A 19,321-nucleotide genomic window follows, 5' to 3' on the forward strand; every position below is an offset into this window, starting at 1 on the left:
CTGAAGCTGGCATTGCGTCATACGTGATATGAATTGCATCATGTTATTCCTAGAAGTCATGGATGATGCAATCGTAACGAAGCTTACATCACTCTATTGAACAAATTGCCCTATATCAGCTCTAGAAATCATACCGTGTCATGCTCTCTTATTTGTCAGTGTTTGATTTTGCAAAGGGACACATTTATGTTTACCCAAAGTGAGCAGAGATGCCTCGTACGTGTGTGAACAGTGCAGGTAACTTCTGCTATGTTTGTGGTGAAGTGACTTTTGCATCACAAAAGCGCAGTATAACTACTATGGTTAAGAAAGCCTATCAACTTTATTTTGGCTGCAAAATTGGAGATCAGGACAAGAGGTGGGCCCCACACATATGCTGCAACACTTGTGCAACAAATCTTTGCAGTGGTTGAACAGGAAAAGGAATTCTATGCCTTTTGCAGGGCCAATGATTTGGAGAGAGCCAACAGATCATACCAGCAATTGTTACTTCTGCATGGTGCCTCCAGTTGGGAAAGGTGTGTCAAAGAAGAAAAAGTGGACTGTGCATTATCCAAACATTCCATCAGCTATACGCCCAGTACCCCACGGAGAAGGACTGCCGGTTCCTGATGCACCAGAATCATTCTCACTTGAGTCAGATGAGGAAGAGGAAGAGAATGAAACTTCTGGTCCTGAACCATCAATGTCACAGGACCCACATTTTCTCCCATCCTCCTCCTCTGAACCACACCTCATAACACAAGGTGAACTGAATGACCTTGTCAGGGATTTGGAACTACCCAAGAGTAAGGCAGAGCTGTTGGGCTCCAGACTACACTGTGGAAGCTCCTGGCAGGTGATGTTAGGGTTTCCATGTTCCGTGACCGTCAAAAGGATCTTGTCCCATTCTTCTTCATGGAAGGTGATCTTGTAGCCTGCAACAACATCGATGGTGTGATGGCAGCCCTCAACATCGTTCACGATCCAGATGAGTGGAGACTGTTCATTGATTCATCGAAGACGAGTCTTAAAGCTGTTTTACTGCATAATGGCAATGTTTTGCCATCAATTCCAGGTGGTCATGCAGTCCGTATGAAGGAAACCTATGACAACATGAAACAACTTTTGAGGTGCATAAACTATGACCAACATCAGTGGCAGCTTTGTGGCGATTTGAAGGTTGTTGCTCTCTTGCTTGGTCTACAGATTGGATACACAATGTACTGCTGTTTTCTCTGCGAATGGGATAGTCGTGCAAGAGATTCCCACTACAGCAAGAAAGATTGGCCACTTCGACAGTCATTGGAGCCTGGGAGGAAAAGTGTTCAGCATCCACCACTTGTCAAATCAAGAAAGATTTTGTTACCACCCTTACACATCAAGCTGGATCTGATGAAGAACTTTGTCAAGGCCATTGACAAAACACAAGCAGCTTTCAAGTACCTCTGTGGAAAATTTCCAAGGTTAAGTGAAGCTAAGATAAAGAAAGGTGTCTTTGTTGGTCCTCAGATTCGTGAGCTTCTTTGAGACGATGCATTTGACCATGCACTGCGTGGCAAGGAAAAGACGGCATGGAAAGCCTTCCAGTTAGTGGCAATAAATTTTCGCGGAAACAACAAGGCAGACAACTACAGGTTGTTGGTGGAAAACCTCCTCAAGGCATACAAAAGCCTTGGTTGCACAATGTCACTAAAGATACATTTTTTGCACTCTCATCTAGATTTTTTTCCACCGAACTGTGGAGCACGGCAAGCGATTTCACCAGGACATTGCAACAATGGAGAAACGCTATCAGGGCAAATGGAGCCCATCAGTGCTTGCAGACTATTGCTGGATAGTGACAGGAGATGCTCCATTTAATGAATACAAGAGAGAAGCCAAGAAGCGCTGAGTAGACACTGAATAGGACTAAACTATGTACATAATAGCTTTTTGCCTTTTCTTTCATAATAAATTTTATTTATATAACCCTTTTGCTGATTTTTAAAGTGTTACATAAACAGGACAGGTGAAATATTATCATGTAAAGCAACCATAAACACATGAAAAGACCTAGGTTTACAATTTATGATTAAAACTCTACTATCTACACAATATACATAGACATAAAATGTAAAAACTTAAATATCTTAGAAACAGTAGCCAATCAGTTGTTTTAATGGTCATATTTGAATTCAGCACATCAAAATACATAATAAATAGCACATTTTATCTCTGAAGCAGACGACTTCTCATAAATTGTAGACCAGTGTAATGGCCTCTGCTCCCTGCAAGGTCTGGATGTACCCTTTCTGGGGCATCAGGTGGGGTCTGAGGAAGGGAAGAAATAAACCTCTTTTTGGAGGATTTCTGAAGTGATTTATTCCTCTTCTTATGAGGGTATTTACCCTGGCCTTCTTCATACGTCCATTCAGTGGGGTCCTTAGATTTCTTGAAAGACTCAACTGAAGGGCTGCGGTTCTGGAGGAATGCTACCTGGAGGCTCAGATACAGTAAATATGGAGTGGGAGAGCACCAGGTCCAATCAGAGCCTCACAGAGAACTCCATAAAGCACTTACAAGTCTGAATTTCCGACACTGCCTAGTACACTGAGGAAAGGCATGGCAGATGTCATACCTGAGGGGGATCTGTGCTTCTCCAAGGTAGTACAGACAGCTCTCGTGCAGGTCACTCAGTGGGAACCCATGGGGGCAGGCCAGCCAGGCTCTGAAATCTGGAACATTGGGCATAATAGGTGCCCCAAATGGTGGGGGAACGAAGGGAGAGGAACCCACTACCGTCAAACTAACTATCACTACAGCTACCTATCTAAATATAAAATACCTAAATAAATTTTTAAAATTTATTTAAGGAACCGATCATCAAGCAGGAAAGTTGGAAAGGCTACAGACAGAGAATGGTTCCATTCCAGACTGCAAGTGGTAGAATGGAACTCGAGAGGCTGTTGGCCTGCATGGCCCCAAATGTTTTTGGTTGGGATCATGGAAGCAGCGAGAGCATATTTGCAAACAGCTGCTATTTTTGAAGAATTTCCAGTCACGGGCACACAGTGCGTATCCGCACCCACAGAAAATACCCAGTCTAGCGCTCAAAGTAGTAGTAAGTACGGATTACATTCATTAAGTGTTAACATTACACCCATAAGATTATTATGCAAGGGTTGCAACTCACTGGGGTTATGTGCAATACTGAAACGTTTGAAGTCTTTTCAAAATGGTCCATTCCACAGTTATAAGCTTTGCCTGCCATATTAAGTAGAATATTAATGTTGCTTTAGTTTGATTGTTGGTTATGGATGAATGCAAGTTATGTATAATTACTATACTAGTTACTGTATTGCTCTAGGTTTGGTTTGTTTTTTTTACTGGAAAAGCTATAGATAAAGTTTTTAAAAGCAAATAACTAACCTTTCAAATGCAGAGTCTGAAATATCAGTTTGAGTGAGATCCAGATGTTCCAGGTTAGGACAAAGTTCCAAGAACTGTCTAACCTAGCAAAGGAAATGAAAAATAAAGAAAATGCAAATAACGTAGACAATTAAAAAGTCTCTCAGCCAACATGCAAATGAACACTCGTTTGAGTTGCAATTCAACTTCACTGACAATACAGACTCAAGCACACCAATTATATATTATTACTAATTATAGCCTGTACACTCAAACGTATTACTGCTGACAATACATACCATTTTGTTAGAAACTGCAGAACTGTAGGCTAGTACTAGTGTTTTCACTGAAGTGCCTACATGTGGGAGAACATTATGAATTAAGCCATGGAGTAAATGCTTTTCCATCTGTGCTATGTTAATTGCAAGTGATTCTTCTGCAGCCTCTTCTGAAAATAAACCAGAAAGAAACCTAAGACTTTATAATGTATTTAGAGAGATTTATAGAGTTCATCTCCCCATATCACATTAAATACAAGATTTACCACCAAAAAAAAAAAAAAAAAAAAAAAAAAAAAAGTTACCCACCTTATGCAGCAACAATGGTTCTTCGAGATGTCTCCCCCATGGGTATTCCACTGTAGGTGTGTCTGCATCCCTGTGCTGCTGCTTGGAGAATTTCGTAGCAGTGTCCGTTAGGCCAGCATATGTGCTGTCCCTCCTCGTGCTGTGCCACAAGGCTAGTCAGCACGCATGGGCTAACCATCCTCAGTTCCTTCTCTACCACAGAGTCATAAACGAGAATTCCAAAGTAGAGGGGAGGAGGGTGGTTTGTGGACAACCATAGGGACACACATCTTGAAAATCCATTGTTACTGCACAAGGTAAGTAACTTCTTCTTCAAGTAGTGTCCCTTTGGATGCTCCACTGTACATGACTCCCAAGTAGTATCCCTTCTGGAGGACTGGGACTTCGGAGTCGGATCAGTTGAAGATGACAGTACTGTGGATCAGAGTATGGCATCAGAGACTCTCCAGAGATTGCATAGTGTTCTGCATGTCCCATGTCGACGCTCTGCAGATCTCTGAGATAGTGACATCTTTGAAGAAAGTGACAGATGAGGAGATGATCTGTGCACATTCCACAAGATCAAGTCTAGAAGGTGGGGGTCACGTTATGAATTTGGTAGCACTGTCTGACACAATTCAAGACACACAGAGTCTTTGGGCTGATATCGCTGAGTCCTTGGATCTTCCTGCCACAGAGAGGAAAGTCTAGGGGACTTCCCAAAGGCATTTATCCTATCAAGGTAGAAGGCCACAGCTCTCCTAGCATGTGGGATATGTAGTATAATCTCCCTATTGGCTTGGTGGGGCTTAGCGTAGAAGATTCAAAGGTGAATTGATTGATTCATGTGAAATGGGGAGGTTACCTGAGGAATTAATTTTGGATGCGGCCTGACTGTAACCTTGTCTGGAAAGGATACTGTGTAAGGAGGATGTGCCATCAGACCTGCTATCTCTCCTATCCTTTTGGCCAAGGTAATTGCTATTGGGTCGGCTGTTTTCACTGATCGGTAGGCTAGCGAACAGGTGGCCATGGGTTCACAGGGGGCCTAGTCAGCCCTTTCAATACCACGTTTAGTTCCCACATGGAAGTAGGGAGTCGAGGTTGAAGGAAGAGTTTATTATACCCTTAATAAATCTTTTAGTTGTTGGGTATGACAGCACAGAATATCCCTCTACGGGATGGTGAAAGGCTGTAATAGCTGCTAGACGGACCTTAAGAGAGTTTAGGGATAATTCTGACTCTAAGAGTCAAAGCATATTCTAGAACATGTGGAAGAGTTGCTGATGTTGGAGAGATCTGTTGGGACATGCACCAAGTCTGAAACCTAGACCATTTCTGCAGGTAAGTACGTCGTATGGAGGACTTTCTACTGTGTAACTGAACCTCTTGTAATACCTTTGTGCATGACATTTCTAGGTTCTGAAACCAAGTAGAAGCCATGCTTTGAGGCAGAGAATCTCCCTGTTGGCATGTAGGGTACACCCTTCGGCTTGTGTGAGGTGGTGTGCAAAGGTCAGGAGAGAGATTGGCAGGCATGTCGCGAGCTGTGTCAGATAAGGGCACCGGGTCTGCTCCTGCTTGGCTGAGACAATCAGGATGACGTGAGCTCTCTCTCTTTTTTTAGCAGGACCTTCAGCAGAAGAGGAAATGGAGGAAAGGCGTAAAAAGAAGGTTTTTGTCACAGGGGAGAAGAAGAGCACCACCCAGAGAGTGCTGTTCCATCCCTTCCCTGGAGCAGTAGCGTGGACACTTCTTGTTCTGGTAAGTGGTGAACAGGTCTATGGATAGTGTTGCCCATTGTATAAGTAGTCGTGGAATACTGACAAGTGCATCTCTCGCTTGTGATCGTGCAGGAATTTGTGACTGAGGTTGTCCACTATCAAGTTCTGCATAGCCAGGAGGTAAATAGCAGACAAAGTAACTTTATGAGAGATGCACCAGTTCCATAGTCTCATTGCCTCCATGCACAGAGAGGGCGAGCTGCCCCCAGCCGTCCCAGCTACTACGGCTATGTTGTCTGTTAGGATCTTTGTATGTGATCCCGTGATCAGTGGGAGGAAATGGGCACAGACGTGCTGACCGCTCTCAGTTTGAGAGATTGATGTGTAGAGACATCTCTGAAGGTGACCATTTGCCTTGTGTTGTGAGGCCATTTAAATGTGCAACCTTCCCTAGGAGTGATGTGTTGTGGTAAGAACCAACAACGGTGACATGTGTGAGAAAGGGATTCCTGACACATTTGTCAGGTCCTTCCACCAGTTTAAGGAATTTTTGATCCTGGTGGGGAGCGACAGGAGTTCGTCCAGTCTGTAAACCAAACTGAACCATAGTTGGAGGCATCGCATGTGGAATCTGGCGTGTGGTATCACTGCTGTGCCTGCTGCCATGTGTCCCAAGAGTTGGAGGCAGAGTCTGGCCAGAATCTGGACTGTATTGAATAGCGTCTATGAGAAAAGCCCGGGATAGAAACCAGTGGGGAGGTAGGAGGGCTTTGGCCTGTATGGCATCTAGGTTGGCCCCAATGAATTCCAGGCATTGCACTGGGGTAAGCGTTGACTTCTGGGTCTTGACCTGTAAACCCAGTTCTGTGAACAAGTGTATTGTAGTGCTGACAGCTTTGTGGGCCTCCTGGAGAGATCAGACTCTGAGGAGGCAGTCATCTAGGTATGGGTAAATCACTATCCCTTGCGAGCATAAAAGTGAGTGGCTACCACTGACAGAACTTTGGAAAATACTCTCAGGGCTGATGACAGCCCAAAGGGGAGGACTCTGTATTGATAATGGTCATGTCCCAAAGTGAACAGAGAAATATTTGTCTGTGAGCTGGTAGGATCAAGATGTGAAAGTAGGCATCCTAGAGGTTGAGGGCCAAAAACCAGTCTCCCTATTCCAATCTTGGAATGATAGTCAATAAGGTGACCATCTTATATCTGAGCTACTGAAGTCCTCAAATCGTGGTTTAAAGACTTCAAGGTGCAGAGAATCCTCCAGCAAATGACCCAAGCCCCACGTGCAGAGGAAGGCGAAAAACCCACAGGGCCTCTGCCAATCTGCCCTGGAAGAAAATTCCTTCCTGACCGCAAATATGGTCATCAGCTAAACCCTGAGCATGTGGGCAAGACTCACCAGACAGACACCCAGGAAAGAATTCTTTGTAGTAACTCAGATCCCACCCCATCTAACATCCCATCACAGGCCATTGGGCATATTTACTGCTAATAGTCAAAGATCAATTAATTGCCAAAATTAGGCTATCCCATCATACCATCCCCTCCATAAACTTATCAAGCTTAGTCTTGAGGCCAGATATGTCTTTTGCCTCCACTGCTCCCCTTGGAAGACTGTCTCCAACTTCCCTTTCTTCTGGGAATTAGGAAGTAATGAGAATAGAACTCCTTGCCTCACAGACACTGAAGTACCAGTTCTATGGCTCCTAACTGGAGGCGGCGATTTATCTCCTGTTGTCAAACTCTCATGAGAAGGGTCCTGATGAGGGGATGGGAAAGGGGGTTGTGGAGGGGCTATGGAGGTGAAGTGGGGAGTACCCAGATTGGACGATCTCTAAAACTCATCAGTCCGACATATGTTCCCAGGCAGCACAGAATACTGTATACCCATTCGGCCACCAATTGGCAATCACAGTCGGTTGTGTCAGTTGTGGAGCGTCATCTCGTGCTGCCTTGACCTGCCTGTCAAATGTGGTGTTTAGATGCAGGGAGTTGGGACGAGGTTTGCGGACCAGACAGTTTGCACTTCAGGAATTTCCTTTTCTTCCTCTGCATTTCGTAATGGTGTTGAGGCTGATACTGAGCCACATATGGTCTGTGTTGAGATTGGAAACTAAAAGGCCTCTTTTGCCCCAGCGTATAGATTCCCAGTGACCTGAGGGTAGCCCTGGAATGGTAGCCCAAGGTATGAAGGGAGGGGTCTTTTCAGCAAAGAGCTTCATCCCCTCAAAAGGAAGATCTTCCACCGTGGACTGCACCTCTTTCAGGAATCCCGACAAGTGGAGTCATGGATGCCCATCACACCACCACCATTGTGGAGATGGACCTAGCGGCTGTGTCGGTGGCACTAGGCCCAATTGTACCTTTGTTTTTGCTACTAATTGTCCCTCTTGTACGATGCCTTTAAAGGATTCCTGATGTGCCTCGGGTAATTTGTCAGTAAAGTCACTGAGTTTGTTATAATTTGTATAGTTATATTTGGTCGTGAGCATCTGCTAGTTGGCGACACAGAACTGCAAGATGGCAGAGGAATATGCTGTCCTGCCAAAGTGATCAAGGCGTTACTAGTCCCCGTCATATGGTGTAGCCTTATACTGGTGCTGCTGAGGATACCGAGCAAAATAGAGATCATTTACGGCTATCAATACGCTCATCACTTCCCCACTCTCTTCTTGAAGGACTTACAAGAGGAGTCCCCAGCTTGTTTCTTTGACCCACTTCCCTTAGAAGTTGAATGTTATGGGGAAGACTCATGTCTGCCAGGAGCCTGAGGTCACAGAGCTGCCTCCAGGAAGATAATTTTCTGGTGGAGCTCTCTGTCCTTGCGGGATCTCAGCCAAGCTACTGGCTGAAGGTGCACTTTTGCTGTATGTGACCCTCACCAAGGCAGCAAATGCACTGGGTGCTCTTATCTGCAACAGATCACCTCGTTGCAAGTGTGGCACTTCTTGGAAACCCAGGGAGATGGGCATACCCCACTAAGGGGAACAGTCCCCAGGGGGGAAAAGGCCGGAAGATAAACAAAGGGATTTGGATGGTTTGTGGTTTTTTTTAAGTTTTTTTGAAGGGTTGGAAAAACGAACAAAGAAATAACAACTAGAACTACAACTAGAACTGGGGAAAACCAATAGCAAACTGCAAACAGAAGAACTTAAACGGACTGCTAATAGCAGTGTCTCTAGCCAGGGCGGTTGAGAAGGAACTGAGGATGGTTAGCCCGCACGGGCTGGCTAGCCTCATGGTGCAACATGAGAGAAAGCACATGTGCAGGCCCAAAGGACACTGCCACAATTTCTCTGTTCTCCAGCACAGGGATGCAGACACATTTACAGTGGAGCACCCATAGGGACAGTACTCAAAGAACCACTAAGGTATAAAACAGCTTCATATCTTGTGCCTAAAAGAATATGAATGTAAATGAAAAGTTTAACGTAACACGTTTAATGATGCACTTTAAAATTTGCTCAACTCTGGGAAGTAGGTTCCAGAGGTGTGGTTTTCTACTTGTCTAGCTGTCCTACAGAGATAAACGCCAGAAACCAACAAGAGCAACCAACCCAATAGAAAGCTATTACAACATTGCTCAGGAAGAAGGTGGTTTTTTTCAGATTCTGCACCATTTAGGGTTTTACAGGTTGCTACCAAAAATTCAAAACGTACACAGACACAAACTGGTAAAATTCAGAATACAGAGTGTTATTTGGTCATAATGGTCACCTCATTCCAAAGAATAACACAGCATTCTGTACTAGCTAAAGCTGCCAATTACTTTTTCCATTGGTAACTCTGCGTAGAAGATGTTGCAGTAATTAGTTACAAGTTACAAAGGCAAGGATCCTGGATGTGGTTTACAAAGAGACAAAATTGCAGCCTCTGGGCCAATAGTAAAGAAAGGAAAACTAGTGTGCATTACTGAAGTCAACTGGGCATCCAAGAGCATCTTTTGATTCTGAGACTAAAAACTTGAAAATAGCAACATACTTTTAAAGTCAGTTTTATCTTGGAACTCACATACCAATTGAACACACTCTACTGATTATGTCTTCAAGATGGGGAATTTCTGACAAACAGACCAGATTAAAAAAAAAAAAACCTGGTCTTACCTTTCTCCAATGTTCAGCTCATGCTGAACTGAGTACGGAGCTGGAAATGGGATAGCCAAAACAGATATAGGAGCATAATTCATCCAAGCCTTAGTAACACAAATAAGGTAAGATGTTGTAGCTATCATTAAATTGTGGACAAAGGAAGTTTGTGTGTGCTGTGTTTCGCAAACTTCACAGAGATTGAAATTATGAGACATTGGTTAGGGTGACTGCTTACTACTGTTTTGCTATAGTAAACAAAAGTGTGGTTGCCTAACAAAAAGTAGTACCATATTTGGAAACATTTTATCCATGTAATATGTACAGGACATTGACTAACTGCTCAAGAGTCAGTGCGCCTGTGTTCTTTTAATTATATTAGTTTAATCTTAATTCTGCAGTTGTTAGTTGAAACTGTCCAAATTCAAAGTATTTTCTGCTAGCCCAAGGTAAAAGTATACATTCCAGATTAAAATGTTTCTTCATTTATTCATAATTGTAATGTATGTACTAAAATCAATTAAGATAAACTGTTTTTAAAAAGGAAGTATCTACATTTGCCTCTGTATAAAATTATAGCTATATGATTACATCTACTGGGGGGTTTTGCATCTTCATCATGAAAAGCTGAACATAGAAATTTATTCTAGATTAGATTTTGCCTACCAGATTCATCTATGTCAGCATCTTCATCCCATTCCTGAAAAGCACGACTTTCATCTTTTCTATTTTTCACCCACTCCTCATCAGGTTCAGTATCAAGGTCAGCTGCAGGACCACTGTACCAATCACCTACTCAGTCAAAAAAAGGAAATAAATGAAAAAGCACTGTAGGAAACATCTGATCTTTATAACTGAAAACTCCAGCAATTATGTGTTATATATTGGGGTACAATCCCATGATATAAGTAAAAGATTTTCTATTTTCTTCAACTGAAGTTGGTTTCGACTATTATATTATAAGCATCAGGAAATGTATATGTATTTAAAGTGAATGTTCAAAAGCTTTTAGAATTCCCTGAGACAATTTCAATATCTCCATTAGGTTAACTATTCTATTTCTTAATGAGGATTCTATTTTTCATATTTCCCCATGAGGGTCCAGTATGAAAATGCAAAGTAGGACTGAAATAATGGTCCTCCTCGTTGAAAAAATTTTTATTTCCTGTTTCTAAAATTCTATAACAAAATAAGTATATTTATATATACACAGTTCGTTTAACAATTGGTGTAACCAACTAACGATTTACTAAGCAAAAAAACCTGCATGAAATATACAAATTTCCTTTCTAACATGAAATTCTCACAATTTTATTGGTCATGTCACTTGGTAAGGAATTGATCAGTTTGGAATAAAAACACTTCCAACAGCTATAGCTCACGAGTTTTCAATTACACACTGCACACGTGACTCAGTTGTGTAGAAAACAAGCTTTTTCCAATGGACAACCAGTTGGATATGAAGTTTCTCTTACTAATTGTGGGGAAACAGTGACATGCCGATTGTAGCTCTCTGCAAAGGAACAGGGGTTTTGTTGCTTCTGTGGCTTGTACCCTTTATTGGAGTCTTACAATATGTAAAGAGCCTCTAAAGACTTTGTCTGTACAAGAAAAGCCTGCAACAAAAATATGAAATATTTCACTTTTACTATACAATTTCTCTGAATCCGCTGCAATAAGACTACTAAAGCAGCCACAATATCACCATTTAGAACACTATATACTAACCTTATTTCCGATTACTAAGATATATTACCAATTAACATAATTGTTAGATCATATACGGGTTAGCATATTACTGTTTCATTTAACTTGGGTCCATTCTTGTATATACTGTCTTTTCAGGACTACCAAAAAAATAAAACATTAAACTAAGCTTGTAGTTGTTCCCTCTATCAAAATCAACTTCTATCACATCAAATTAAACTGTGTAATGCCACCATGACCAAATGGAGCACCTACACTCAATTAATCTAGATTAATTACACAAAATACTAATTTATTATATTTTGCAATCTCCAAAATCAGATCCCTGAAATGTTTTTAAAACAGCTGAAAAATTCAATCACCTACCTCTGGCCCAATGAACAGGGTAAAGGTGTTTCCAAAGAGATCCAGTTTTAACCAGTTGAGACCACTTAGTGCTTACTTGACTACATCGACACAACTCCTGAGGGTTAAGGTAACTGAAAATGGTCAGCATTACTTCAGGAGGAAGATGGGTAATATTTGTGGTATGCCCTGTCACTTCAGTTTCTGAAATATAAAACATGTGTGTTAATAAAGGGAGATCAGCGTATGTTTCTTCAGTTAAGTGATAATGGCTGGACTCATTTTTCCCAAGGTGATGCAATGATAAAATGCATTAAAAGCTAACATAAGAATACATTCAATTTGTTTGGTAATAAGAGCTAAAAGAATATTTCACATAAAAATATTCAGAAGGCATGGGGCAAGGGGGGCTGTTTTTTAACCATTCTATGTTATAAATGCCACTGAAGATCACAATAACTCAATTGAACCCCTACCATTTCCTTTACAGATTATACAGCCTAATTTCCTTTCCAAAGTCTGGCCAAGAAAGGGATCTGGATGCTACTCAAGCCAGGTGGAATGGAAGCAATACTTTGTGGTAGTGAAAACTTATCGAAATAGGCAGAAGCAGGATTTGCACCTTTTAACAGCACGTATGCCTGTCTTTGCCAAAACACAAACCATGGCTGCTCCTGGATTCTCAGGATACTGTACTAAGCCACAAGGACTTTTCTCATCTGCAGCTAGCAAGAAAGCTGCAACTAGTCCTGTCCAATGGGGATCATGTTTTTATTACCTCCAAGCACTCAGCCTTCTTGACTGGGACAAGCTAACATAAGCACATCCTCTATGCTTCAAGCCTCAAATCTTTGCACTTGGCTCCCCATTCTCTTCTGGGTGCAACTAACTAGTGTAGGTAATACCTTTTTAAACTTCTGAGTGGCCAGGACTAACAAACAAGTAAGTGTCTTACAAAGTGCTCTAAAGCACAGGTATCATATTTTGTTTTTAGTTTCTGTTCATTGCTAGCAAACAATCAGTAGCTTTAATACGCCTCATTATGGGTGAATTTATGTAAAGTATTGTTTAAAATAATTTGTACATAACCACTAGCTGCTACAAAATAAATATATAGAGAAATAGTTTCTACTGGCTGGGTAAGGTCTGTGGAATTTCTGTAAGTAGTGGTGTGAAAAATTCAATCAGTAAGGAATCAGATTTTTAAAATGAACATTCATAACAAAGAAAGACTATGAGAAGTGGTACAAATGATTTGAAGGCTAAATAGGTGTCTTTTTTCCTTCTACTCCTTAGCTCCTCAGAAAGGGAAGGAGATACTCACCTTAAATAGGTCTTTCAGACACCAGAACCATAGAGGTAATGCTATTCTTTCCCATTACATCAAAAGAATAAGATTTTCTCCAAAGGTAAGTGTGTTATAATGGAGTCCAGAAAGCGTGCTTCCAGAATGTGAGAAGAGTGAATTCTCATAGACCAGATTCAAAAACAGTTCAACTACCTTACCATTCTGAGTATCAGTGACACTAGTTTGTTACGAAAGAAAAAGTCAAAAGTGTTTTTTCCAGTAGTTGGTGACTTGCTTCCAGAGACCGGAAGCAGGCTACAACTTCTGAACCTTATGGATTCTTACACATCAGGATCAAGCCCAGTCTCAGGTTGTATCCCAGATTTCTAATTAAGTAAGCACAGCAATAGTACCCTCAATTCATGATGTTGGCTTGCAAACATTTAGCAACCGCTTGAATATACTGTATTTCATTTAATACTGAATAGGAATGCATGTTTTCTTATCTGGACAACTGGTCAACCAAAGACATTGCTATGGAAGTGATCCACGGAACTGATCAATTCACCACAGGAATTGCTGGTGTCATCGAAGTTAGGCTTTTCTAACTTGACATTCATATTCTACAAGCTACTCAAATTTCCAACTTGTTCCCATAAAACAATTTGTGTATCTAGAAGACATTCTTGATGTGGCTAAGATCAGAGCTTCCCATAAAGACTGCACAATAAGGGAGATCACCCTGCAGGGTTCCACATTTAGTATCTTGGTTCCCTTTGGGAATACCAATTTATTTGTATGCCTGGAGCTGAGCTTCAAGCCTGAAGTGCATACAAGACTTCAGACAAATGGTATCCCAGAAAACTGTCAAAAGGAAAATCAAACCATGATGTTTTACATGACTTTTCAGAGAGGGGCAAAGTCTCTCTTCCTGTGTTGAGAAGCCTCCGAAATAAGTGCAGGACAAGACAGGGAATTTGTCCAACAAAATGTCCTGCTTGCCATTTCTCTGGCAGGAAAGGAAAATGCAATCATGCACAGGTTCACTTGATTAACAAACACCTTAAATGAGGCATTCAGCAAATCTTCCTCAGATGAAATATATATATTTTGCTTTATTTCAAAAGAAAGTAGCAGTGCACAAGAAACAGACATCAGTGATGGATACTTTCTCCATTTTTTAAAATGGGTGGAATTTATATGCTTCCTTCAAAAAAAAAAAAAAAAAAAATCACATACCTTCACATATGCTTCCCTCACAAAACCACTTTGATACCAAACCTGACTAAACTCTGGACAGAAGAGTTGTAGAAGTCTTACTAACTGAGTGGGAATTTGGGGATAGAGATGGCAGGAGCTAATTCCAGCAGGCTGTGTCAGAGACCAAGATGTATTTTGCATTCTGATACATGATTTTATTCTCTGTCAGCTTGGCCTACAAAGTAGAAATTGATCAGTTTAGTGGTGCAAAGGAAGTCTCAAATCTTGTCACTGTTTGGATTACAGTCTTCAATTCAAGTTTGTTAGATTTTCATGAACAGACTGAAGTTGGAACAGTACCTCTTTATCCTTGGTAGTCAGTTTCATGAGGGTGTGCTGTATTTACTATCCCATTACAATATTCCTGATGTTGTGGAACAACACAAGCCTCCCACTAAGCTGACTAGGCCACCTTTTCAGCTATGAGTATTTTTTACATTGAAAATTTTATTAATGCTCCAACATTCAGATTAAACGAGCAACAGGCCCTTATCAAGTGAATCATCCTATACTAAGTTTCATAAATGAAAAGCAAGATGGTGTTTCAGAATTGCCCAAATTTCATTCTAAAAGTGAGGATGAAGTTTCACTTTATTCAGTCATTCATCTTGCAGAAACATTTTTCCGACCCTTTCCTTCCCTGCTTATCTTCCCCTTCTGGCTCCTTGAACAAGGAAGGCCAAGGGGGAGTTCTATTACGGGATATTGCCAGCTGAATTAACTCTTCTGCTCTGTTGAGGATATCAACTGAGAAACCTCCAGACCCTGCCTTCAGGTAGTGAAGGCAGGATCTGGAAACAGAAAATACAATCTGAAATTGAAGCATGAAATTAAAAGTTAAACACCAGACTCTGCATGTTTGCTATAATTTGGACAAAGCATTGCTGGGGGAAGAACGAGATATGCTTGAATACACACCCACATTGAAACTTCTAAAAATCTATAACAGCAATATTCTTCCCAACATATCACTGCAATTTTGAAAAAAAGACACCATTTTCTAACAAATAAAAACCATGTAAAAGCATTCAAAAAATGTACAGTGACAACTCTTCACTGGAGTGATTTTAGTGGATTATACCTGCAAATTTAAAATTGCATTTGGTTTAATTAAAAATGGTTCACCTTGATCTGTTTTCTCATCCACAGAGCTCTTCCGCTGATTCCAAATGCTAAGACCTCTAACAAGTTCTGCAGCTTCCTTCTGTGAGCAGTGTTGATCAATAACTTTCTTTTTAATATCCTTCAATTCTTCGTAAGTAAAATATTCCATCAACATGGGCTGAAAAACCTAAACCAATAAATGCCAGTTATCCACAACCAAAAAAACCCACACTGCTGCCACAATGTGTTTAAAATTATATATATAACTTTTGTAACTCCTGTTGTAAACATTCAATTAGAAAAGGCGCAACATGATGCATAGTAATGAATGCCAGGTGAGGAATCTGAAATTCCTGAATTCTAATCCCAAATCTGCAAACAGCTGATTGCATGGCCTTGGGCAAGTAAAATCATTGTGGGCTTGTCTAAATTTAAAATGCTACAGTGGTACCATTATAGTGCTTCAGTGTAGACAACTACCTACTTCCACAGGAGGGGTTCTCCCATCAGTGCAGGTAATCCACCTCCTCAAGAGGCAGCAGCTAAATCGATGGAAGAATTCTTCTGTGGATCTTGTGCTGTCTACATGGGGATTTAGGCCAGCTTAACTACATTGCGCAAGGGTGTGAATTTTTCACACTCCTGAATGACATAGCTGGGTTGGCCTAAATTTCTAGTGTAATTTCTTCAGTTTCCCCATATATGAAATAGAGCTAAGAATATGTGTTTAACTCAGAAATTATTATTTAGTGTCTTCTATGTGAGGATCTTAAGTATTATTATTAATAATGCAGGAGAGGTCTTCTCTCTTGAGCAGATTTGGAAGGCTTTACTCTCTCCAAGGATGTTTCCCAATTTTTGGAAACACACAAAACAGAATCAGACTGGCAATACCAGTCTGTATATGTCAAATATATGCAGCGGCTTGAGAGAAGCTGTTTAATCACGGGCCACTGGTTTATAACATCAAACATTTTTTGGTTTTGCTTTTAACGTTTGTAGATCTTTGGCCAGTTTTACTAGATCTTCTTTTAGAGAAGCTATTTTAAAATAATCGGACATTATGTTTAAAATTTAAGAAAAATACACATTGTATGAAATAATATTCTCAATACATTTAAAGGTATTCCTTAAGAAAAAAAAAGTTATATATTTTTTTTTAAACACAGAAAGAATGCATTCCTACCACAGTCGTGGTATGAATATCTAGAAAAACTGTCAAATTAAAATGGTCCATATACATTATTCACTATTAACCATAATTTTATACTGAAAGTTTAAATTATAGAACAAACTGTTCAAATATCTTTAAAATTCCACGTTCCATATACTAGTGAAGCTCAGAGGTAACCTATACATCAAATCAGCAATAAAATAAAAAGTAAGTGTGCCTTGAACTTCTATAGTAGATGTCATATATTCTTCATTTCTAATCCAAAATTAGGGTGAAACCCTGTACAATTCACTCAGTGTAAATACTTCTTATCAAAAAGGCTAGTCATGCCAAAATCACTTGACTTTCACTATACCTGGAATTTAAATTATTTAATAAATATTAGAGAGACAAAATGAGAGAAGTAATACATTTTATTGGACCAACTTCTATTGGTAAAAGAGACAAGTTTTCAAGCTTACACAGACCTCTTCTTCGGTTCTCAGGACCCGAAGACCAGCAGTTCCAAACATTCAGAGAAGAAAACTGGTTTAGCTTTAAAGAGATAAGTTCTACATACCTCCTCCTCCTCTTTCATATGAGGAAGGAAATCCCTGGTGAAGGCTTCCAACCTCTCTTTCAGCTGTTTAGCATAGTTTAGCTGTTCATATTCATTCTGAAAAGAAAAAGTATGATTTAACCTGAAAAGCTCTCCATAGGGTTTAAGAACTGAAATGTATATCCATATCTCCCATAGCTCTCAAGATACAACCACTTCTGGAAAGGCAGAGTTAATTTTTAGAACATACAAAAAATGGTTAAACTTTTAGTAGAGAGATCATTAGCATATTTCTTACTCTCATAGATGTCTTCCGCACTAGAAAAGTTGTAGTTTATTTCTTCTGTTACAATCTAAAATGCACTGTGTCATTAATCAGAAACAGCAGAACCTTGCTAACCCCAGGTCTACAAATCCTGAAGAACAGACACAACATTTCTCAGAGATGCTATATGTTCATATTAACAATGTAATTATTTAAAAAAATATATATAGTACACTATGCTATGAAGTACCACAAATAAAACAAAACCACATTAGTCAACATAATAAAGTATATTCTGTGATGAAGCATCCTTGGTTTATTTTTTAATCTTGTTTGTTCACTTCTTTGTTATTTCACATCAATAATTCATAAGAGGTCAATAATCCATCGCTAGTCAAATTAACAAATACTATATTATTGTAATTCTAGTCTACTTTGTCATCACATATGAATTATCTGACTTCTACTCTAAAGTAATTGCAAGGTTTACATGTAAGTATTAAGATTGTTGTAGATTAAAACCTACCAATCAGCCACACCAAAAAACTGTAAAGTAATAAATTTAATATAAGTAATTTAAATGTGTTCTCTGGGAAATGCTGCATAAGTTATATACTAGCTTAGCTTTGTATTTTAAATATATAAACGCTACATGAATTAACCTAATATCTCAGTTAAATAACAACTTGTAGTTTCTAACTAAATGCGCCATATAAAAACTTACTTTGAAACAGTCAGTTTTTAAAATAAATACTTTACTTTAAACGTTGTGACTTATTTGCTAACTGACCTTTCTCAACTATGAATGTTACCCTTTCTGTATTCCTGTAATAAGAATCTGGCCCTGGAGTCTGTCCAGATTGTGACAGAAGGAAATTCTTTACAGTGAATTTTGCAATAGTACAGGAAGGAGGCGGTAACACAACCTTGTATCATCAAAAATGTGTGTGTGTGTGTACACGTACACACACAGTTTGGTGTTTTTTTCCTGTGTTGAAAAAAAAAAAAGTAAACAATACAAGGCTAATATCTTTATTCTGTTGAGCTACAATACCCAATAGGTGGACTGAGAAATTTCCAGTACTGTGTATGATAGCCAATATCAGTAATGTGGTCATGGGCTCAGATACAAAAAAAACTAATGCAGGAGAGGAAACATGCTGAAATCTTAATTTTTACACTTTTCTTAAAACTGATTTCTACAAACAAATGTATCTATTCAAAGTTAACATAACAATACTGCAGAGAAAAACACAAGTGCAGTCCAACCTGTTTAATTCAAAGCAGATCAAATAGCTCTAGCAAAGTATTTACCAAAATTGTCCCAAAATTCCCGTTTCTCTTTTTAGGTTAGTTTTCTACATAAGAAGCCAGTAAAAATTGATGACAATATCTGAGAAGCAAGAAGATGAAGATGGGGGTTGGTTGTTAAATGGTTATTTCCTTACTTGTCATGTCAATTTCAGCAAATTGTTTCCAAAATGTCAGGCTAGATTCACAAAACTGTGGTGGTGCCCTCAGACCCAGTGGTTAGGACACTCGCCTGGGATGTGGGAGACTCAGGTTTAAACCTCCATCCTGAAGCAGGGATTTGAAGCCAGGTTTACAACATCCCAGGTTAATTCCCTAGCCACCAGACTATTGACTATTCTGGGTAGGTCCTTCAGAGTCTCCCCTGTAGAAACCATTCCACTCTGTATAAACAAACATTCACTGGAGCAGGGACTGAATGGTGTCCTCCTAGGTGAGGGCCCTAACCACCAGGTTACACATCCATTTTCACTCTCTCTGGCCCAATTCATGATTAATTATTGATATGAAGTGGAACTGCTTTCACAAGAGAATGAGAGAGACCAACACCAGAATAGCTAATAGCCTGGTGGGTATAGA

At 40.0% G+C, this 19,321-nt stretch overlaps 1 protein-coding gene across 2 annotated transcripts in view; it reads right to left on the minus strand.

The window, feature by feature from the left end:
• FBXL5 (F-box and leucine rich repeat protein 5) overlaps nt 1-19,321 on the minus strand; it is a 54,553-nt gene that overhangs the window by 20,417 nt on the left and 14,815 nt on the right. The window contains exons 3-8 of one of the 2 annotated variants that reach the window (XM_054029347.1): nt 17,188-17,283; nt 15,476-15,641; nt 11,824-12,006; nt 10,417-10,542; nt 3,669-3,817; nt 3,391-3,473 (exon numbers count right to left, since the gene is read on the minus strand). In XM_054029347.1, coding sequence (XP_053885322.1) covers nt 3,391-3,473; nt 3,669-3,817; nt 10,417-10,542; nt 11,824-12,006; nt 15,476-15,641; nt 17,188-17,283 — 803 coding nt within the window. The remainder of the gene's footprint in view (nt 1-3,390; nt 3,474-3,668; nt 3,818-10,416; nt 10,543-11,823; nt 12,007-15,475; nt 15,642-17,187; nt 17,284-19,321) is intronic. The other variant, XM_054029346.1, reaches the window with a different exon arrangement.

The sequence above is a fragment of the Malaclemys terrapin genome, chromosome 5 (genome assembly GCF_027887155.1).
Source record: "Malaclemys terrapin pileata isolate rMalTer1 chromosome 5, rMalTer1.hap1, whole genome shotgun sequence".
NCBI classification, from domain to species: Eukaryota; Metazoa; Chordata; order Testudines; family Emydidae; genus Malaclemys; species Malaclemys terrapin.